The sequence below is a fragment of the Lagenorhynchus albirostris genome, chromosome 17 (genome assembly GCF_949774975.1).
Source record: "Lagenorhynchus albirostris chromosome 17, mLagAlb1.1, whole genome shotgun sequence".
Lineage (NCBI taxonomy): Eukaryota > Metazoa > Chordata > Mammalia > Artiodactyla > Delphinidae > Lagenorhynchus > Lagenorhynchus albirostris.
The window spans coordinates 35,937,796-35,961,623 of NC_083111.1; the positions used below are offsets into that span (position 1 = coordinate 35,937,796).

Here is a 23,828-nt window from a genome sequence, read left to right on the forward strand (position 1 = left end):
AGACGGCTGCTCTCAGCCTTATGTCACCCATCCTTGATTTCTTGTCATTGTATAGATTGAGCATGCCCTTGTTAGCTAACCTCTATCTTTCCCCCTAGGGATGCCGTATTCTATTAATCATCTTCAGAGGTCAGGATCTCTGACTGTCACTCCTATTTTGCCACTCATTTGGATACGTTTAGTGGTACCTTTCTGATGGTGAAGTGCTGCCACCTGGCTTCTACTGTTTCAGGATTCTGTTAGCCTTGTTGTTTATATGTGAACCCAGTTCTGTAACAACATCTTTTATCACTCCCCATGACCTACGAGGAGAGCCACCACTGAGCTTCTCAGTGATGCTGGTGCCCCTCTCACCAGAGAATTCCTAGTCACTTTGATAAATAGAGCATCTGTATTGGAATACTGGCATGCCTACTTCTCTGAGCATTTTGCTCCTTACATCTTCCATCTGCCATGACAATTCTTCCATTTCTACTTCTCTTCGTGTGGGCCACCACTTTCTTCAAGCTTCTAAGAGCCATCATGGAAGAATGATAGTCATATTTCCTAGGGTCCTTGATAGTATTAAATCCTCTCTCCCTGGAGAGTGCTGCCAAATCAATAAACTCTCCCTTGTGCAAATTTATTTTCCATCTGCTCCCTGTTTAGCAATTTCAGAATACAGTCTCATAAGCACTCTTCTTGTTCCTGCTGGTACATGTTGGTGAGGTCCTGCAGCTCCATCACTATAAAGTCACTTTTTCCCTTTTCAGAGCAAGTCCTTCCCTAGCTGGCTTTTGCTATAACTTTGTCCTGTTTATGTCTGATTACCAGAAGGACAGATTGAGTAGTCTCAGAGTGATTAAGGAAAACTTAACTGTTGCTTGGCAACAATATATGTCTGTTAATCAGAGTTGAGAAATATTAAAAAGATGGGACACAATGCGGGTAGAATTTAAGATTGGTAGCAAATTGGTCTGCTCATTGTTCCATGCTCCTTGCTTCGTGTAGTTTGCTGGCATCTCCTCTTACCTCTGTTCTGTTATAAACAAACTCTCTTAGATCTTTAAAGTCTTCATGGAAAATTCCCTCTACATCTTGCCTTAAATGAAACATGGCTCTCTCCCTAGGTCACAGCTTCCTTCCATGAGTTCTAGGATAGTCATTCCAATACCTCTCCCACTGACATGCACCATATTTATTGGCCAATAGAATTACTATTTCCCCCTAAACTTTCATTTCCATTTTAAGATATTCATCTTCCCTGCCTTGCAAAATCTCTTCTAGGTCAGGATTATTTCATATGACTACCCACCCTCTATACCCCTTTTATTGTTACTAACTGCAGGTATGTCCATGTCATTTGCCCATATTCATTGAGGACATTGCCATCTATGTGAGAGTTTTCTTCTCCATCCCAACTCCTGCCATCATTCTCAAGTAATTGTAAGACACAGCTGGACAACATATTCTACCAACTAGGCTCACATTTCTTTGACTTTCAGCTCCTGTGACTTTCATTTCTGCTTCAAACATACTACCCCTTTGATGGTCAGTTTTAGCTCTTTATATCACCAGAATCTTCTCCAGCTTTAATATCCAACTTTCTGACTGGAGCTGCTTGGCCTTCTCGCTTTCTTATATGTTCACTCCCATTACACCTGCTGTTTAGCTTCTTCCAGGTATCCAGCCACTTGAGCCCTCCACTTTACCCAGGTTATCTGTATCCTTCTATCCTCCATCATATGCAGGATAGACACCAGGATCTGAGCTTGAACTACTTTTACTCTTAGCTCATCTCTCAGTACTGAGAATAGCTCTCAGAATAACTTTTACTCTCCGAGCTTTCAACTCTCACTTTCAGCTCTATAGCTCACTTTTCTATGAACCCTAACAACCCCTCAGTCATGAGTCAATCATACAGTAACATTCTAGACTGAAGCTTCTGGATAAAATCTGCCTATCTTTGAAAACATGAAATGAATGCAAATTCATAAGCTCTAATATCAGTTGAACTACAGAGCATTATTCATCAGTCCCATTTCCTGTTTTTTTTTAAAATTTATTCCCTATAAACCTAAAGAGCTATTCCACAGCTTCGCAAATCTCCTCAAATCTGATCATCTCCTAGCCCCCTTCTAAGAATATGGTATCATACCTTACTGAGGAAATTGATGCAAGAACTTCCCTGCAATTTCTGTTCCTACTCTGCCTCTATCCCCATCATAAGACAAACTTCTTTTCTTTTAAAAGCTATACCTACATCTCATTCTTGCCTTCTTTTATTTTTTGGCCATGCTTCACAGTGTGTGGGATCTTAGTTCCCCAACCAGGGATCGAACCCATGGCCCCTGCATTAGAAGGGCAGAGTCTTAACCATTAGACCACCAGGGAAGTCCCTCATTCTTTCCTTCTTATCTCTTATTTCAGGGTGTGATTTGACCTTTCAGTTTGGGATCAAATTCTCCATTTGTACTTAACTTAAACCCATCTCCTCTCATTTCCACTAAGGTTTTGCTTTATGAGTTACCTCTTTATACTACATATCTTCAATTTCTTTGTTTGTTTTCTTCACATTATCATAAAAACATTTAAAAAACTATCTTGTCTTCCCCCCAAATTCCATTAACTCTGCCATTATTTTATAACAAATGTTAAGCTAAAGCATAGGTTTAATAGAGCTAGGATTTAATTGTCTCAAGATCACAAACTAACTAAGGTAGCTCAGTCTCCTCTGACATATAAGTGGGATTAAATAATAGCTACGTTGAAGTATTATTGTTAGCATTAAATGAGATACTGTACTATGCATGGTAGATGTTAAACAAATATTAGTTCCTTTTCTTTCCTTCCTTTCTAGTTCCTTAAGGGTAGGGGCTGTGTCTAAGTCATTTCTGAGTCCCTACTGTATAAATCATTTTTATATCTCTAATATTTACCATAGTGATGGGCACAAACAGGCACATAAGTGTTTGTTGAACTTAACTGCTCATTGATGTCTTTTGAATATCTCATTGAATATCCCTCTTTCCAACCTTTACTTATATTGGAACTGTGAAGATAGATGGGGTGTGGGGGAATAAGAAGCATGTGTAGAAACAGTGTTGACTCAAGATGTATCTTTATGATTCTGAGGATTATCTGATAATAAAGAACAATGAGTTATATTTTTTGTAGCCCAATCCTAATTCTATTTTACTAGAATTATTCTACTATAATGATTTTATATTTTTTGAGAATAAACAATTTAATTTCTATGTGACTAAATTGCTTTGTCTTTACATGGGAGTATAATAGTATATATGTTAATCTATGCATTATTAGTAACTTAATGAATTAATCTACTGGATTATAATTATCAAATTGGCTGTTTGACCAGAATTTATTTGTTAAAAAATTGGAAGTTAAAAGAATGCAAGACCCCAAGTTGCAAAATGTATGACTTGACTTTACAGAATGAGAACAAATAAGTCTACGTAATGGAAGCATGGGTTAGCTTTACTTCCAGAAGTCACTCAAGTCACCCTAAATGATTGCAAAGCACTTTAAAAATCTGAAGCTTAATAATCATCTAAAAGTATAAATTAGATGAAGTACGTAAATACTAGAATACATAAGAGCTACTATTCTAAAGAAAGTCATATCTTATCAATTACTTTAACAGCACTTAACAATGACTTTCGTAGTACCATACCAGATGGTCTATAATAATTCTACCAAATCTCATTTATTTGTAAAATCACAGATTTTTAGACTACAAGTGATTTTAGAGATAATTTATACCAACACCCCAGTTTCATGGATGAGGAAAATAAAGCTGATAAAAATTTATTTGCACAGTAGCAGAAAGCCATTGTGCAGTAGAGTCATGACAAGAACAAACTTCTGCTTCTCAGTGCAGCTCTCTTTGGATCCCTTCAGCTGCAACCTGGACCAAATCCTTGGAGCCCTACCCTTGAGCAATCCCTGTGTAGTGCAGCCTGGGAAGTGAACACTGGATCAGAAACTAGAAGGAGGAACATTATCAACTGTTTCTTCTTTTTCTCAGACTCAGACATATACCTTTAAGGATGTTACAGGTCACATGTTCAGTACCTCTCACCTAAAATAAGCAGGACATCTGCTATTCTCTAGTAGTGAGATAGAAGCCAGGACTTCTTAGTCACTCTAATCCTTCTTCAAGACAATACTAAACAACCTTCTGGCCATTTCTGGAAGTCATGGTTCTTTAGTACCCCACAGTCCAGGCCCAAGCCTGGTGTGACTATATGGCTTTAGTACTGGGCATTGTTGGCTTTGCTCACTGAGTGGTTTGTTGCTGGGGGGCAGGGCATGACTAAAAACAAAATCTCCTGCTACCCCAGAAAACCTCTCCACAAAGATAGAAGAGAAAGGGAACAGCTTTATTATTGAATAAGCATAAACTGGAATTACAGGTGATCTGTTAAAGAGATTGCAAAGACAGAAAGAAATCTCATCCTTCTATATAATGTTGACAAAAATTTAATCAATAGTTGAGCTAAGAAAGAAATGGGAAATTTTATTTGAGCCAACCTGAGAATTATAACCTGGGAGACAGTCTTTCAGTAAGCTCTGAGGACTTTCCACACATTAGAGGTCAAAGCACAGTTATATAAATTTTTGAGACAAAGGGTTACACATCAAATGATGTATTGACTGTTTACACAATCCAGACTGCATGTACAAAGCAAGTAGTTGGTCATTATGACCCTTTACAGGATTAAGAAGGATGGTTGTCTCCTAAGGAGGTCTGGTTAATGCAGATGCACAATACACACGAAGGGGAATGGAGAAGGCCCAAATAGGTGGAAAAAAATTTATGATCAAATTTTTGTCCTGCCATAAAATGAATTTTATTTCATCAGTTTCCCCCTTTTGATCACTAATCTTTTGAGAGAAAGCATTGAGTGATCAAATATTTGGTCCCTTGATGATAGGGTGATTGCTTATCTGCCCTGGGTCCATCATGTCCCTTGATGTCAGGTCTTAATAGCCTGGTTCTTTTTTTCCTTTTAGGGGTTGTACTAGTAAGAACTAATGTCAATTCCAAGTTGTCCAATAGGATTTACACCAATTTTATCTTGCATGTGCATTGTGCATGTTCATTAATTTATAGAGAACTATAGATGTAATCAATAATTTCAAGTTGTTTATATATCATTCTTAGTAGGAGTAGGTGATGCATAGTGTGAAAGGCAAAAAAAATATCGCTTTATGAGTTACACAAACTGTAATCAAATTGACGGTATAAGTAACAATGTCATTTAGTAAAGGTTTAAGCCAAGACCCTCCTAAACCAAACCATTTCCTTAGTATTACCCCTAAACTGGGAAGAGGATCATTCAGAGTGGCAATATGATTTTTCATATGTGTCATAAGATGAGTTACAATAAAAGACTCATCAGGTATAAAAGCACAACATTCAGTATCTATTATAGCACAAGTTCTTCCTTGGGAAGCAGTTAGAATATTGAGGACCATGTGATTCTGATCTTCATGGAGACTTCTGAATTGAGCAAGATAATGACTTGATTACTATTATTCAAAGCTTGCTGAGTAAATTTTGTTAAAGCCTCTATGTGATTAATGCCATCTTCTATTCCAAGTGATGGAACAAATATTGTAACCAAATGGTCATACTGTTGGAAAACTGATTGAATACAGAATGCTCACATTAAAGGCAGATTGGCAGGAGCTGTTTCCACCTACCTGTAGGTGACCTTGAGCCCAAGGAGGAAATACATTTGGTTCATAAACAAAAGTTTACTAAAGTAATACAGGCCTGGCTTAGCATCTTGAGTCAGCTGTCTACTTCAGATGTCATCTTCTTGTTCTGGTCTGATAGTGCTGGTCTTAAGTTAGTCAGGTGTCAGAAACAGGAGTTGCACTTCATTCAGGAGAATAAGAGGCCTGATATGGTCCCTTCCATCAGGGCTGTAAAGAATCCTTTATCTGATGTTTTTTTCAGTATGCATAATCTCCTGGTCATGGGGCATCTGATCTTCATCCAAATATAGATTACTGTGATAAGCTTCAGAAACAAACTTTACAATAATGTAACATAGCAATAAGGAGCCATTTGAGAACTGAGTCTTATGCAGTAAATACAAATAACTTCAAAGACAACAACACTAGAACTTCTTTTTAAACCACACTAGAACTTAATGTCCACTGAAACATAATCTTTTCTCTCTAAAATACAGAAAGTTTTAACAGATTACTTAAAAGGTTAAGAAACTTTACAATCTGTTATCAAAAGCAGATTAGCATCCTAAGAAAACTTTGCCCTCTTAACAGAGAAAACACCAAGTTCAGATTTTACACCATCTAACCTTTAATATTAAAATTAATTTACTCAATTAAATTTATTCTAATCTTAGCAAATCCTGACATAGAATTCTTTTCTAAAGATTCTTTCATTTTCTTTCTCACACACCTTCTACAACTTTCTATATCCATATTAATTTGTCCCTTATTTCCTTTCCCATTTAGAAATAACCAGCTTTAGGACAAAAATTACTTTCTTTTCCCTTAAGAAAACTCATTTCCAATCCTTATACCTTCTTTTTCCTTGCATACAAAGATGTTTTCCTTGTTAATTTTTAGTAGTTTTAATTACATATTTTAATTAGAATTCTTAACTTTAAAACCTTATTGTCTCAAACTAACAGGCAAGTAATTATGAACTGTTTATTTGTCATACAAGCACTTCCTGATTGGCAAACTTAGGAATATATTCTATAACCTAATTTCTTTCCTCAGTGAGGCACAATATATATCTAAAGAACCCAAATATCTTTAGTTTTTCTCTAATAAGAAGACAAAGGTATGTAAACTTAGACTTGTTTAGCAATTAAAGTTCCAGTACATTATTTGGAATGATCTGGATATTCAATGAATTCCCATCATTTAACTTAATTTAGCAGTTTTAAGTTACCAAAAAATCTGCAGAAACTATTTTAAGTAGACAGTCCTTAAAAGAGAAACTATTTTAAGTATACAGAAACTATTTTAAGTAGACAGTTCTATTTTAATTAGAGAGTCCCATCATTTAAATTAATTTAGCAGTTTCAAGTTACCAAAAAATCTGGAGAAAGTATTTTAAGTAGACAGTCCTAAAACATCATTATTCCTAGAGTTCACTTAAAAATCTCTTACCTCATTTATATTTAATGTACTTTAAAGTTTCATCACATCAAGTTAATGTTCTTGCTGACAAATTTTGCAACAGGAATGATAAGAACTTATTTGACTTGTAGTAAACCTAGGTACCATAAAAGTATTGATATTACACTTAATGTTGATGACTCTAAAGACACGTCTATATTAATTAAAACAACACACTTAAACTTGTTTTCATTCATTAAAGTTAATCTTAGATCATGTGACACTGAAATTCATTTGGATTAGTTTCTTTTATATTTCTGAGTTTTTATATAAGCACTTAATTTCCTTTCAGCCAAGTAAATAGAGTTCTTTTATAAATTAATTTTAGCAATACCATATATCTAAAACACACCTATGTAGATACATACAAACACACAGACACAGAGACCCCATAGTTCCTATAACAAAATTTCAGCCATGAATCAGGTACAATAATATAAAACCCACCAGTTACAAAAGAGATTGGATTCAAATTGGGTTTCTGGCAGATGGAAAAAATCAAGGTCATTTGTTTAGATGGCTAAATCCTTTTTACTATTATTTATTGAGAAGACACTTAAGATGTGTATTTGTTCTTGACAAGTCAAGTTCCAAATTAACTATCTCCCTTTTGTTTTTTTCTTTCCCTAAGAGTTACCGTCCTGAAATTTGCATTTTAAAAAGATGGCCTACATAAGAGTTCCTAGAGAAGACCAGATATATGACTTTATATCTCAAAGGCATAAGAGAGGAAATGCAAGTTCCCCTTGGGAGGAAATTTTGTTCCCTTAAAGCCAGAATTTATTTTTTCAATACTTACAAGCCACTTAAGGGGAGGTTTATCCCCACTAAGGGGATAAATAGGGGAGGTTTGTGGAGTGGTAAAAGGATTGGTGGGCTTTGGATTGTTTCTGGAGACACACATATGGTCCCGTAAAGACTAGACTTATAAAACAAGGACAGCTGTTTTTAATTCCTCAAAGGATTGAGTGGCCACTTAAATTATATTGAAGGGCTGACATACTTTTTCAGTTATGTTGGATTGTTTTCATTTCCCTCCTTTAGCTTAGGGGAGAAGGCCAAAGGAAAAAAAGAAATCCAATCAGGCCCTCAATATTAGCTATGGTTCTGTTAGACTGGTAGCTTCCCCTCTTGGTAATCCATTTACAAAAACATTCACGGATTCTCCCTGGGTTTAAAAAATTCTTTAACTATGGCCCTCAGTTTGGCCTTTGATCTGAAGAGGCTCACCTAGAGCCTCAGGTGGTCCCATTCTTAAAGGTAACCATTCAATAGTCTCTTCATAGTGGAAAGGCAATTCAGAGGATTACTAGAATGAGTACTCAAATAAAGGGGGACAGAGGGGAACAGTAATTACATCAGTCTTGAAGTCTTTTGTTTTAAGTACCTTTTATATCAATCTTTCATTAGCCTTCTACAACAAATCCTTCAATGAGGCCACTTTGGAATTTTGAAACCTATGGGGGCTTCTGCACACCAATTAAAATAAATACAATGTTTTAAGATGAGAGGTCTCTAAAATTTTAACAGTTTAGAAGTCTTTCTAACTCAAAGAATCCAAGGAGCTAGCCCTACACGTATTTTCTCCTACTATTCTAATTTTAGAAAAGAGAAAAACTATTACCACTCTTGTTTCCAGTAGATCCTGCAGACAGAGATCCAGCAGACTGGTTGCCATGGTAAGAATTTACCTTCCACTGGCTTTCTTTAACTGTGAACACAAAGTTCAGTTTTGGAGTGCCTAAAGAACCCTATCTTGGCCATTTCAGGGTGGGATTTCCTTTAATGCCCAAATAAGTAAGTACTTGCAAGTATACATAAACCCAGCTGGTATTCCCCTGGGTGGCTATCTTCCCAGGAACTGTTTGGCCTTTGAGAAACAATTTTACATTAATAATTTGGTAATTTAATTCAGATATTAGATCTGATCTGAACAACTTTCTGAGGACAGTGTGGTAGATTGGATGTGTGCTTCTTCTGAGTCTAGCTCCCCAAGGAGTTGCCTTTGGGTTGGTTCAACTCTTTTACGTGTCTCAGTTTCTCCCTCTGACAGTCTGAAACCACTGTGAGTGCTTGGACCACTGGATGATCAGTCCTTATCTCGTGCATCTCTGGAAGAGCAGTATTTACTTAATGATTATAGTGGGGTTCTCTGTGGGGACCTCACTGCACATCATGAGGATTGATATTCAGATACTTCCACTATGTTCTTAGTCACCTAAGAACACCTTGTGGCTGGAAGGAGCAAATGCCCCTTGTTCTTCAGAGCTGAATGATTCAATCTTTCATACCACTAACAAAAGTTTTGTTCTGAACATATATCAAATTGCTTTGTCAATTTAAGTCAAATTTAAAAAACCCAGCCACCTATGTGTCCTTGAATCTCCTGCCCAGATCCCCCTAGATTCCTGCCTAAGAAATGCACTGGTGCCCCTTAAGATTCCAAGTCTTAAGTAAAAACAGCTCAAATAAAAATTTAGAATCATCACTTAAAAGCAATGAGATCCAGATATCAGGAGAACTCACCAGAACACCTGAGGAGTACTGAGAAGCTGGTGGGGCTCAATGGGCCTATGCTGGTACCAAGTGACAGTTTGGGGTAGACTCCAGGTGTCCTCAGGTGGGTATCTCTGATATCCTGCCAACCATACCATGCATATGTCAATGAAAAAATTAATCAATAGTTGATCTAAGAAAGAAAGGGAAAATTTTATTTGAGCCAACTTGAGGATTATAACCCAGGAGACAGTCTTTCAAATAGCTCCGAGGACTATTTTACCCATTAGAGATCAAAGCACAGTTATATTAGTTTTTGAGACAAAGGGTTACATGTCAAATTACATATTGACCATTTAAACAATCCAGATCTAAATGTACAAAACAAGTAGTAGGCCATCATAACCCCTTACAAGATTAAGAAGAAAGGTTATCTCCTGAGGAGCTATTGAGTAGTAGATCATCCTGACCCTTTACAAGGTTGAGAAGGAATGTTGGGGATTCCCTGGTGGTCCAGTGGTTAAGAACCTGCCTTCCAATGTAGGGGACGTGTATTTGATCCCTGATTGGGGAACTAGGATTCTACATGCCGTGGGGCAACTAAGCCCGGTTACTCTAGAGCAGGGGTCCCCAACCCCCGGGCTGTGGACTGCTACCAGTCCATGGCCTAATAGGAAGCAGGCTACACAGTAGGAGATGAGCAGTGGGCAAGCAAGCAAAGCTTCATTGCTTCATGTGTCGCTCCGCATTGCTTGCCTTACTGCCTGAACCATTCCCCCCATTGTTCCCGTTACTGCCTGATCCATCCCCCCCCAATCTGTGGAAAAATTGCCTTCTATGAAACCAGTCCCTGGTGCCAAAAAAGTTGGGGACCGCTGCTCTAGGGCCCGTGCACCACAACTAGAGAGCCCATGTGATGCAACTACTGAGCCCACGTGCCACAACTAGAGAGCTCACATGCTCTGGAGCCTGTGCGCTGTGGAGCCCATGCACCACAACTAGAGAGAAGCCTGTGTGCTGCAACAAAGAGTCTGCCAGCTGCAACTAAGACCCAATGCAGCTAAAAATAAACAAATAAATAAATACTTTAAAATATATATATGGTTAAAAAAAAAAAGACGGAATGTTATCTCCTAAGGAGGCCTGGTTAATGCAGATACACAATACACATTAAAGGGGAGAGAGGAGGCTCATATAGGCAGATAAAAATTTTATGTTTAAATTTTTCCTGCCTTTCCATAAAATATTAAACCTTCCCACAGAAACTAGGAGATGGGGTACTCTCTTTCTTGATAATTACATTTCTAAGAAATGGCCCCCTGGTCTCTGAGAAAGACATTGCTGGATTGTAAAGCTATCAAGAAGTTTATTTAGCTTTATAAAAAATATTTACATACATTGCAAAGAGAAAGAGAAAGAATTTACAATTATAAGTTTTCTAAAGTAAATGCTCTAAAAAAAGGGAGATAACAGAGTTTTCCCCCTTATTTTCAACAGGGAGAATTGTCTATTATTTTTAATTTGTATCCCCATTACAGTACCAAACTAAGTGGGACTGATCACCCTCTTCAACCTCTTCCCCTTGAGCAGAAGCTGTGAGGCATAATTTTGTACAAACAGAACTTGGTAAACTTATTTTGGACACTATATGTTAGGTTTTTGTAAAACTCTCTAACAAAAGTTTAAAAAGCATTGAATGTAATTTCTAGACAATAATGCTTGAGCAGGAATTTTGTAAGTTTTTTTCCTTTTTTTCCCTCCCTTGGAGTAGTTTATCTTCTGGGTAATAATCTTGTTGAACCTGCTTAATAGTAAGAGACTGTGATTGCATGGGAAAAGAAAAAATCATTATATAGTGATGCCAGGGGTTTCCCCCTAATCCTGGGTTAACAATTGCCTTTGTCGATGTGCATGATAACAGTGAGTGTTTACTGGCTCTTTTCTATATGCCAGGCCCTATTCTAAGTGCTTTAAATATGTTATTTCATTTAAACCTGTATAGAACCTTACAAAATAAACACTCTTCTTATCTGTACTTTACGGATAAGAAAATCAAGCAGAGTTCATAACTTGCTACATATTAGGCATCTAGCGAGACCTGTAGCTTGGCTTGAACCTCAGCAGTCTGACTCCCATATTTACACCCTACTAGCAATGGCTGCGAGCTGGGCCCCAGAGCCAGACAGGTCTGGGCTCACATACTATCACTGTTAGCTGGGAAGTTTGCCTAATTGTTCTGTGCCTCAGTTTTTCAAATGGGGATAATAATAGTACAAACCTGTGAATGAAAAATGTTGCCTGCCATATCAGTAAACAAAGGATGTTACAGCCATAAAGCCATCACATTACAGCCACCCCTTACAGTGAGCCCTGAGGGAACTCAGGATGGAAACAGGCTGCCCACTGCCCCGCCCTCAGCTGCTGTAGCCACCGACAGTGCACCCTGAGAGGACTCAGGATGGGAAAGAACAGCATACTGACCCTGGTTGGTTAGGGCGCATATCAAAGGAATGATTTCAGTGAGCCCAGACTCTTGCATCATCCCATACATAGAAAAGTGCTAAATTCCTTAACTTGAGATGTCTGGTTTTCTTTAATTAACAGCAATCTTCTGAAGTTCCTACTACCTGGTCTTTGTTGCAAAAACTCCTATATATCCTGGCTCCTCCCTTACCCCTTTGGAGCAGTCTCTCAGAGCTATCTGAGAGGCTGTGTCCTGGCGTAAGTCCTCAGTTTTGTCTGCCAAATAAAACATAATTCTCAACTTTTAGGTTTTGTGTTTTGTTTTTTTCAGTCGACAACCTCATGAAAGCTCATGAGGATTACTGATATGTGTGCACAGGATGCTGAAGAGTTTGACAAAGAGAAAAAAGTTGAGAGATATTAGCTTTCATTAATGATATATCCTCAGTCATTGAAGTCAAACCCCATGGCTCCAGCCTAATTGAAATAACTCACTGAATTTGGAAAGGTCTCTTTGAGCCCCCAGTCTATTCCTTGGTAGTGACTGTCAATGCTACAAGTTCTCTAAATTATATTTATGGTACTGGCTTTAGAAATGGCAACAGTCTCAGTGCTTACAAATTCATGCAACAAATGTTTCTTGAGGGCTCACTATGTTACCAGTCATTTGCTAGATATGGGAGATAGAAAGATAGTAAATTAAAAAGTCACTCACCCCCACACCTCCCCTCTAATACATAAAAAAGAGATGCAACTGCAACCGTGACAAGAGCTACAAAAGGGAAATTCAGGGCTCTATGAAAATGTAGAACAAGGTGGATTTACCTGAAGCTGGTAAACTTCAGGTCCCCTCACTTGCACAATCCTTCCAAGGACACAGAGCCATTTATGTTTTAGTAAAAGTTGCAAGGTATCTTAACATTTGTGGTTAAAATAACTTTTCATTCCACTTCTGTTTGTCAAAACTCCTCTCCTGTTGGATGATGTTGGGGTGACCACCAGCAGTTGGGGGATTTGCTAAGAGGAAGTTGAATTGGGGATAGCTTAGACTTGGACTAAATGAGAAATATTTTGTGATTAGTTGTCTCTTCTGTATAGGTGTAAGTAAATTTTAGTTGTACTGCTATAGGACTATCTTCCAGAAATATACTTTCTCTGTACCTTGTGACATCCATGTCTAGGCCAGAGGTGGTATTGAGATATAGATGTGTCCCATGGTGTCCAGTCCTGGAAGAATATGAGGATTGAAGGAGAAGCAAACTTTGAAATGTTTGAAGTGTATGGAATAAGAAGTTAGTATCAATTGTGTAAAATTGTAAGCAGAGGACATGGTTTCATGGATGCAGTCATAACGGAAGTTTTCCTTTGTCAGAAATATTCAGCAATACAGTATTTACTATTATGATGCACCATACTTTTTGTGTGTGTATGATGGGAATTGGACACAATAGAATTTATCAGAATTTCTGTCTATGCAGGATACAAATCTGTAGCAGTCCTATAAACAGCAAGTCTGTATATGTGTGCAGTCACATGATTTAGCACCCAAACTTTCTACTCCCTCTATAGAAAATGTGCTTACAAAATCTTTGATATATGAGGAGGCGATCAAAGATAATGCAGCCAAAAAAATGTAGGGGAAAAGTGTAAATAGTGGTATGGTAATTAAGCATTTAAGTAATTAAACATACTACCTTACTTTTCTGGATTGTATGAAATGTGTGATATTACAGATTTTTTTGACATTTGTAATTTGTTATGATTTCTTCTTACATTTTAAATTAATATTCATTTTTTACCTAATTTGGTATTCTTTTTTCTTAAAGAAGGCTCCCAAAAGTGTGTAAGTATCAGATATCACCAAACTTGGATGCAGCTCTAGCAGGGAGACCTACACTAGTCCAGAGTCAAGGTAACTTTCTGAGAAAATGACTTTGAAGCTGACTCTTGATGTTGGGGGTCAGAGGCAGCCACACTAAGATGGTAGTGTATTTATGTGTGTGTATATGGGATGGGGATGGGAGGGAGAAAGTGTGAGGAACTGGGGTGCAGACGCTAAGGCTGAACAATGAGGAAGGATGGCAGAAGTCATGGTGTGTTTTTAGGCCCTGCAATTTCAAGAAAAATTAAAAAAAATTAATATGATCATTTCTTTTGTGTCACATTCAAGACAGGTGCAGTGTATATGAATTTTCAACCCCATATTCAGGAGTGAAAGAAATATCATTTTATTTTATTTAAGTCCCATTCTTAGTCCTCATCCATCCATCCATGATTGTGGGAAATTCAACCTTAGTCATCCTTAGAGTCCTGTTCTTTTCCTTCACTCTCAAGATCATGAGAAGGTGGGCTTTCTCTGAGGTATGTGTGTTAGTCCGTTCATGCTGCTATAACAAAATACCATTGACTGGGTGGTTTATAAGCAACAGAAATGTATTGCTCGCAGCTCTGGAGGCTGGAAGTCCAAGATCAGTGTGCCAACAGAGAGTCCCCTTCTGGTTTGCAACTGCTGACTTCTCATTGTAATACCATCGCTTTGGGGGTCATAATTTCAACATATGAATTTTGGGGGAACACAGATATTCACTTCATAGCAGCAGGTGCTCTCCATCTTCTCCCAGAGTTTCCCTGTGGCATTGGTCTAACTGCCCACATTGTTAGTTAACTGGATAACTCACCCTGTATTGTCTGCCTCCCTTTCTTACTGGTATTCCAAAGTTTCCCAGTGAGTCACTTGTAGTGGATCCTCTTCTCAGGATCTGCTTTGGAGGAACCCAAACTGAGACAATGAGTTAATACTGTAAGGGCACCGTCAATGCCCTCCAGCCAAAGACCACCAGGGACACATCTACAGTTGAACCAGTTGGGTTTATTTATTTTTTTGCATCAAGGTAGGACACACACCATGGGATATCATGGGGTGTCTCTGAAAAAGTGTGTCAGAAAGGACCTATTATAGTATTTGGACTTGGATGGTTTGGGAGATGGTCCAAGGAAGTGGGATTGGATACTGTCAGAAAGCACAGGCCATTCTATGAAGGAGGATCTCAATAAATCTTACCTATAGTGAGGGGAGACTAAAATGAAGTTAAAGTTGCAACTGGTAAAGAAATAGCCACTCATCTGGGCCAAGAGCTGGGTTGTCAGGTACTTGTGGGTGACAACCGGAAACTTGTTTTTGTCTGTGCTTACACAAAATTGTGAAGTGGACTTGCTTTGTCTCACTTTCTGATCTCAGAGTAAACTTGTCTGAGGTTGGTATTCTGTGAGATGGTTTATGTCTAACAGATTAGCATGGTCTACCTGTGAATGCCAGGCCAGGTTCTGAAAGTCCAGTCCTGGTCTGCTTTTTAAATTTCTCAGCACTTAGAAAATGCAAGGCACTTAGTAAACTCTCAATGTCACATACCAGTCACCAGTCTGAAGTTAGGGCTTCACAAGCATCCTCTTTTAATCTTAACAATAATCTTGAGTTAGGTATGAATTATATTCACATTTTAGAAGTGAGGAAGAAATGTGATCTGTGCTTATGCAGGATGTCAACAGGTACATTACATTAAGATGAAGAATGATAAACCAGAGATCTGCCCTTAATTCTGAAGTGAATATTATTAATCCCTTAGAGAGAAAAAGCAAAAGCAGGAGGGTCAGAGCCCCGCTGTCTCTCGGCAAAAAGATAAAAGTCGATGTGTCCTTGGAAACATCAAAGCTGCCCGGAATCTGCAAATTTTATTAAATTTCAGCCACTTCCCCTTAGGAATATGGAGGCTGTCTTAAATATATTATTATTCTGATGATGTGTGGTTCAGCTTGGACTTAAACATGCACTTCAGGAATAGACATAAATTACTGAAAAGGCATTAGCACTCCGGCAGTGTATACATGCCTTTTGTTTCTGCAGTCTTAAAACTTTTCTGGCACAGTAATTCGTCCACCAACACAAGGACATATAAACCGCCATTACCAGCCCTATAAAAAACAATCGGGACAACAAAGGGAAAGACAGCAAGAAAAAGCGTGAGAGAGGCCAAGCGAGGCAGCGCCCTGGGGTTCAGACCCGGGTGAAAAGGCGCCAGGCGCCTCGGCCTCCAGGGCCCGCCCGCTCCCAGTCCAGCCCCCATAGCTCTAGGATTTCTGGCCCGCCCCCTGCATTTCCGGCCAGAAGTTGGGAGGCTCTACATGGCGCTGCTAAGCCGTGTCCTCTTTGTTTGGGGCCGCGGTCCTCGGCGGGTAAGGCGGTGCTGCAAGGGCCAAGGGCTCTCCCCGCAGACGCCCTGTCCGGGGGACTAGCGGAGCGAAGCGCAGAGCGTGGACTCGCGTTACCGGGGCGCTAGGAGCGAGGACAGGGTATCTCGCGGAGAGAGGACAGAGGACTGGGGTTTCTGGGGAATCTCGCGAGGAGCGGGAACCCAGGGACTGGGATGAAGTGGGAAGGTCGCCTTGGGTTGCTGTCGGAGGAAGTCCTGGTGTATGTTTGTGTTTGGGGTGGGGATGGGGGTGGAGAGGGCACGCCGTGGTTCTCACTGGTTCCCATTCCTAGTAGTTTCAAAGTTGTGTGTAAGTAGAAAGAGAGGTCACTGTACACACCGGCCTTTAGAGGAGTGGGAGAGGGACGGGGTGGGGAGTGGGGCCCAGCCGGAGCATTGGCCTTATCTGTAGTTTTTTATTTTTTAATGAAGGAATTCTTTCAATTGTTAGTCCAGTTAAACATTAATACAAATATATTCACATAAAAAACTTCCCTTCCTAGAGATAATGCTGGGCGAGCTGCATCTCAGGCTGGCTTCCACCACTTTCACCCTCATAATTTTGTTTTGTTTTGTCAACATCTCTCCACTAGACCAATAATCAGAATAAAGTGTGCAAGAGAAGACAGCTGGAGGGGGGAAGAAAGAGAAAGGAAAATAAAAAAGCCATATCCAAGACAGCCCCTTCCCCCAACTAAATTAAAAAAAAAAATCTTAGTGAGCTAAACTAAACGAAACCAGAGTTCACAATTTCCTTAGCCAGGTAGAAAAATTAATCTGCCAACTGTGAGAAAACTTTTTTTTCAGTTAGAATGGGCAGCCATGGTTTTCTTTTTTGAAAAACATGGACAAATTGCAAATGTTGAACACAAGGAAATGGTATAATGAGTCTCTGAAGTAAGAAAGAACTACCTTTTAAAAAGTGAAATTTGTTCAAGGCTAGGGTTTTGTTGATACTGTTTTCTCTTATAAAGATTTAGGTTATAGGTTATTGTAAAAGAAAGCTACATTTTCAGATCCCTTCTTAAAGAACTCTCTCATTTGAATCCTACAAAGACTGTGAAGAATAAAAGTCTTCAGAGAATTTTTTTTTAAAAACACAAATCATTAGGCTTGTAGTAATAAGGTCACACAGACTATCCCAGCTCTTCTGACACCATTAGACAATACAGTATGAGAGGGAGAAAATGAACTCATTTAAAAATTAACTGTAATCTGACAGTTGTGAAATTCCTTTGCTTAAGAAAAATGGAAGTTTTGAGGATGGGGGTTTGAAGGTAAGGGAGGCCCTTGTAGGTGGTGTTTCTCTCCTTCCTGGCACATGCAGGCTTGGGTGTGAATTACTGGGAAAGGAAAAGTCTTCACATCTGTTAAGTGGGAGATTGTTCCAGGCAGCATAATGTTTCTGTGAGCAAATACAGGTTTTTTCAGTGAAAGCCCCTGATTTGAATATTTTAGTTACCAAGAAACTGAGAAATGTTTCATTTGTCATACATCCTATTTATGAAGTGCTGTATTGTGCTGTTAACTAGTAGGGTTCAGTTCAGTGCAGCGTTTAATGAGAACTGGCTCTGTGCCTACCCTGGGGATGCAAAGGTTAAAAAAAAAGTATGAAACTTGCTCTCAGTTTTTTTAAAAATAAATTTATTTATTTATTTATGACTGCGTTGGGTCTTTGTTGCGGTGTGAGGGCTTCTCATTGCACTGGCTTCTCTTTTTGCGGAGCACAGGCTCTAGGCACACAGGCTTCGGTAATTGTGGCACATGGGCTCAGTAGTTGTGGCTCGTGGGCTCTGGAGTGCAGGCTCAGTAGTTGTGGCACACGGGCTTAGTTGCTCCATGGCACGTGGCATCTTCCCGGATCAGGGCTCAAACCCGTGTCCCCTGCCTTGGCAGGCGATTCTTAACCACTGCGCCACCAGGGAAGTCCCGCTTTCAGTTTTAATGAGGAAAACATTCACTCATTCAGTAGTTTATCAAGAAATGCTAATTAAGTGCCTACAAAGTGTTGGGCGTTCTTTGGCGATCCTTACTTGAAGAGTATCTCTACTGTCCTTGAGCTAATAGCCTCTTGTGTATTTTTCAAGTTATGGATAATAACTCATGAGTGGACCTTGAAATAATTTAGTGGAACAAAATGAGTTTAAGAAAAATAAAGTGGAATGGAGTAGAAAATAAAGTGGAATAGAGTAGAAAACCTAATGTAGTAAGGTTAAGTTTACTTCGTGAAACTTTTTTTTTTAAATTTACTGTTCTTCCTTTCATAAATTCATTCTTTGTATCTGTGGTGCACATTGCTTTTTCTTTTTCTTTTTCCTTTTTTTAATCAAGAGTAATAACTACTATTTTTATAAAAATGATACCTGGCCAATATGAATTCAAGTAATATAGTTAAATTAAAACAAGCAAAGTAACACATGTTCCCAAACTGGCCACCCAGAAATAACTGGGGTTAACATTTGGCTAACATCATTCCAGGCATCTTGTTTGTGCTGGTAAAAGGATGGGTAGATAGGCATAATTTTGCTTGGATGTATCACATTTATTTTTCCCATTGAACTTCATCAACATTGTTTCATTGTTTTCTGATGCTGATTATTGTCAAGAAGAAGTGTAAGGCCAGCTGTTTTTTTTTTCCTCTTGTTTGTGTTTTGAGTTTTCTTTCTTTCCTTCCTCCCTCCCTCTCTCCCCCTTTCTTTCCTTTCCTTTCCTTTTCTTTCTTTTTTTTCTCTCTTTCATTTTTCTATCCAGAAAGCCTAAGAAATCTTTCTTTACCCATCTCAGAATTTCAGAATATAAGCTTCCTGGAGGCAAGGGTTTTCATGTGATTTGTTCACCTGGGCTGTATGCCCAGCTCTAGAGTAGTTCATAGCACAGAGTAAATATGGAATATCTGTCACATGACTGAATGCATGTACTGTGTTGTGTATAAGGCATATTTCTTACTAGATCCTCATTCAGAATATGTCTGAAAAATGATATTCTAGTGGGTCATCATCAGACATCAACAGACTGTGAAAATGCAGATGTTTATTAGAATGCATATATGAACAAAGCAGTGTGTGCCTAGAGGAGGCAGGGAAGGCTTCATGGAGGAGGTGGGCTCCTAGAGCTCACTTTTGAAGGAGTTGCAGTGTACAGGATCCCAAAGGTAATCTCGATGTAAGGAATAGCATGTATCAAGAAGTGAAGGAGCATGACCTATTTTTAAAAATTCAAGTGTTTTGGCATTGTGGACTTTGCAAAGTATTGGAGTCAGAGAGAAGTTCATGGAGATGAGACGGGACAGGTTGCTGGGGGACCAGGGCATGGTGGGCTTCACTTATTTATGTGGCAAATTGAGCATTTACTATATGTTAGGCACTGTACTAGGGATATGAGCATGAGAAAAAGAGCTGATTCCTGCTCTCAGGAAGCTTAAGAATCTAGTAACATTATAGTTTATTATGGTATGTGTTATTTTTTTGCGGTATGCGGGCCTCTCACTGTTGTGGCCTCTCCCGTTGCGGAGCACAGGCTCCGGACGCGCAGGCTCAGCGGCCATGGCTCACGGGCCCAGCCGCTCTGCGGCATGTGGGATCTTCCCGGACCGGGGCACGAACCCGTGTCCCCCGCATTGGCAGGCGGATTCTCAACCACTGCGCCACCAGGGAAGCCCGTGATGAGTGTTCTTGATCTTAGAGGGGGTACAAATAAATAGCATCCCTCTTCTCCCATCTGAAAAACCAGAGTAAAGATGGAGGCCAAAGTACCACTTGTTACAGTTTGATTTTAGAGCCAGTGCTAACTGGATTTCCTGAATTAGGCAGACTTATCATCTGAGGAGGAACATTTGCTTTCTGAGGGCAGCTAGCTCCCAAGAGGGAGAAGGTTTAAGAAGGACTACTCATGCCCAATTATTCTCTCAAAATTTGCTGGTCAGATAAACCATTTCCAGGGGGACAGGGTGACTAAGGGGGCAAAAAGAAGCCTGGAGTTTAACTCAGCTCCCCTCCTGGAGGGAAATGAAACATCAGGATTAGGGAAGAAACATTTCCCATCCACAGTGGGAGAAGTGTACAGTTTTAAGGAGTATAGGGGCTTCCCTGGTGGCGCAGTGGTTAAGAATCTACCTGCCAATGGAGGGAACACAGGTTTGAGCCCTGGTCTGGGAAAATTGCACATGCCACGGAGCAACTAAGCCCAGCAGCTAAGCCCGTGCGCCACAACTACTGAGCCTGTGCTCTAGAGCCCGTGAGCCACAACTACTGAAGCCCACGCACCTAGAGCCCGTGCTCTGCATCAAGAAAAGCCACCGCAACGAGAAGCCCATGCACTGCACCAAAGAGTAGACCCCGCTTGCCGCAACTAGAGAAAGCCCGTGTGCAGCAATGAAGACCCAATGCAGCCAAAAGTAAAATAAATAAAATAAATAAATTTAAAAAGTCACTTTAAGGAGTATAATTTTTGGGTTTTACATATAAGCTGGGACCTGAAGGATTAGTAGAAGTTAGTCAGGGGGAGGAGTAAGAGTAAGAAAGTTCTAGGCAGGAGAGTGGCCTATGTGAAGGCCCAGACTAGATTATAGGTAGCAAGTAAGGAGGCAGGTGGTGAGAGACAGGCTAGGGAGCAGCCTGTGAGCCACATTAAGGAGTGAGAGCTTTGTCCTGAAGACCTGGGAATAGGGGTGAGAATGAAGGCAACCTGGGTAATCTTCTCTCCAGATGAGAGGCCATGGTGGCTTCAACTAAGGAATGGCAGTACATGAGAAACTTGAAGTCTGGTGATATTTAAGAGATATATTGAGAGGTCTTGGTGATTGGTGGTAGGGGGTGAGGAAGGAAGATTGGGCCATGCTGAGGAAGTGAATGGCACCATCGGAGTTGTGAGCAGGAAAGTATTATCATCAGGTGAGACTTGAGATGGGGATACTAGAGTGCAAGTATAAGTGATAAGGGTCAGAACTAAGGGCGGTTGTTGGAGCTATTTAGGACTAAAATGAACCGAACTTAGTGGTTTGGGTATGTGATGTGAGATGAAGCCCAGATTTCTATTTTTGACCCCTGAGCTAAGGGAAATGTTACTGTCTGAGAGAGAGCATTTATGAGAAGGAGCCAGAGGGAAGAGAGGGGTAAGTGATATATCTTGAACATGTTAAAGGGCCTCTAGGACTTCCAAGCTGGTATACAGATAATTTGATTAAGTTACAGAGATGGCGGTGAGAATGATAATTCTGTTGGGAGTTTTAGGGAAGCCTCAGCCTTGAATGATGAATGTTGAGTGATGGTGGGGATCAATTTGTTGTTGTTGTTGTTTTTTTTTTTGGTGGGGATCAATTTGTATAAAGGTAGAGAGGTGGAAACAATTTGTGTTTGGGGAACCCTGCATATTTTGTTTTTTTGAGTATAAATTTCAAGGTGGAAAAGCAGAGGGAGATGAGGCTGGAGAGATGGACAAGAGCCAGGTCGTAATGACTTGCTGTGCTGGGTGAAGCTAAGGAATCTGGACTTTATACAGGGAGTCACTGAAGGATCTTAAGGGTAGAAGTACCATGAGCAGGTTTGCAGTACTCTGGAGCGCAGCATTGCAGATATGTTGGAGTAAAGGGAGACTGGAGGACAGAGACCACATAATGGATGATGTAGCATAGGCCCTTAGTATTTGTGAATGATGGAAGATAGGGACCTTTGAACTCAGGCAGTGGACGGAGAGTAAAGATACTGACTGGGGAGGTAAAATACATGGGACTTGGAGAGGGATGGAATATATTAGGTGAAGAGAAAGAGGATGTGAAGGAGTCACTAGAGGGAATCACATCGATGAATTTGAGCCTCAGAGCTCAAATATTAATGTGAAGAAATTTCAAAACAAACTCCCTTCCAAAACTATAAAGCTAACTTCGTAATGTTAAAAAAAATCTAGATCTCAGATTATTCCCCACAGGTCATTATAAAGCACATCAAAAAAAGGAGGGGAATTCTAAAGTTAGCCAGGGTTTCCTAGAGCTCATATTAGAAGGCATTTCATTGGTGTTTGGCAACCCTTACTTCTTAAAGAAAATTCCAGGTAGAAAATAATCAATCTTAGCTGTCCTATAGTCTCTTCCTAAGATGATAACTTACTTTAAGATTAGAAATGCCTGTGTAAGTATAAGTAAGTTAAGAGTAAGGGGACATAAGCAGCTTATGCAGCTTAATAACAAAAAAACAAACAACCCAATCCAAATGGGCAGAAGACCTAAATAGACATTTCTCCAAAGAAGATATACAGAGTGCCAACAAACACATGAAATAATGCTCAACATCACTAATCATTAGAGAAATGCAAATCAAAACTACAATGAGATATCATCTCACACCAGTCAGAATGGCCATCATCAAAAAATCTACAAACAATAAATGCTGGAGAGGGTGTGGAGAAAAGGGAACCCTCTTACACTGTTGGTGGGAATGTAAATTGATACAGCCACTGTGGAGAACAGTATGGAGGTTCCTTAAAAAGCTACAAATAGAACTACCATATGACCCAGCAATCCCACTACTGGGCATATACCCTGAGAAAACCATAATTCAAAAAGAGTCATGTACCAAAATGTTCATTGCAGCTCTATTTACAATAGCCCAGAGATGGAAACAACCTAAGTGTCCATCATCGGATGAATGGATAAAGAAGATGTGGCACATATATACAATGGAATATTACTCAGCCATAAAAAGAGACGAAATTGAGCTATTTGTAATGAGGTGGATAGAACTAGAGTCTGTCATACAGAGTGAAGTAAGTCAGAAAGAGAGAGACAAATACCATATGCTAACACATATATATGGAATTTAAGAAAGAAAAAAAAAGTCATGAAAAACCTAGGGGTGAAACAGGAATAAAGACACAGACTTACTAGAGAATGGACTTGAGGCTATGGGGAGGGGGAAGGGTAAACGGTGACAAAGCGATAAAGAGGCATGGACATATATACACTACCAAACGTAAGGTAGATAGCTAGTGGGAAGCAGCCGCATAGCACAGGGAGATCAGCTCGGTGCTTTGTGACCGCCTGGAGGGGTGGGATAGGGAGGGTGGGAGGGAGGGAGACGCAAGCGGGAAGAGATATGGGAACATATGTATATATATAACTGATTCATTTTGTTGTGAAGCTGAAACTAACATACCATTGTAAAGCAATTATACTCCAATAAAGATGTTTAAAAAAAAAAAAGAGTAAGGGGACAGCTATACTTTGATCCCTTCCAGCATGGGGAAACTCCCACATTGCATTGCATCTAAAACAGTGATAGAACTGTAGGCTTTCACAGTTTGTGAAATGATGTTGCTGTTTAGCTTTAGCCCTGATTTATTTTATTCTCTGTGCTTCAAAATTGTATTTCCAACTACAGATTAGATATCTCCACCGGAATAGTCCACAGGCATCCCAGGTGGAGCATTTCTAATACAGAACTGGTTATCTTCAGTTCTCCACCT

The 23,828-nt window shown here is 39.6% G+C and overlaps 1 protein-coding gene across 2 annotated transcripts in view; it reads left to right on the forward strand.

Annotated features, from left to right (window-relative positions):
• Window positions 1-16,277: 16,277 nt before the first annotated feature.
• Window positions 16,278-23,828, forward strand: part of DECR1 (2,4-dienoyl-CoA reductase 1) — a 59,699-nt gene continuing 52,148 nt past the window's right edge. For both annotated transcript variants that reach the window (XM_060127889.1, XM_060127890.1), the window contains exon 1: window positions 16,278-16,356. In XM_060127889.1, the coding sequence (XP_059983872.1) occupies window positions 16,306-16,356 (51 nt within the window). In that variant the 5' untranslated portion in view covers window positions 16,278-16,305. The remainder of the gene's footprint in view (window positions 16,357-23,828) is intronic.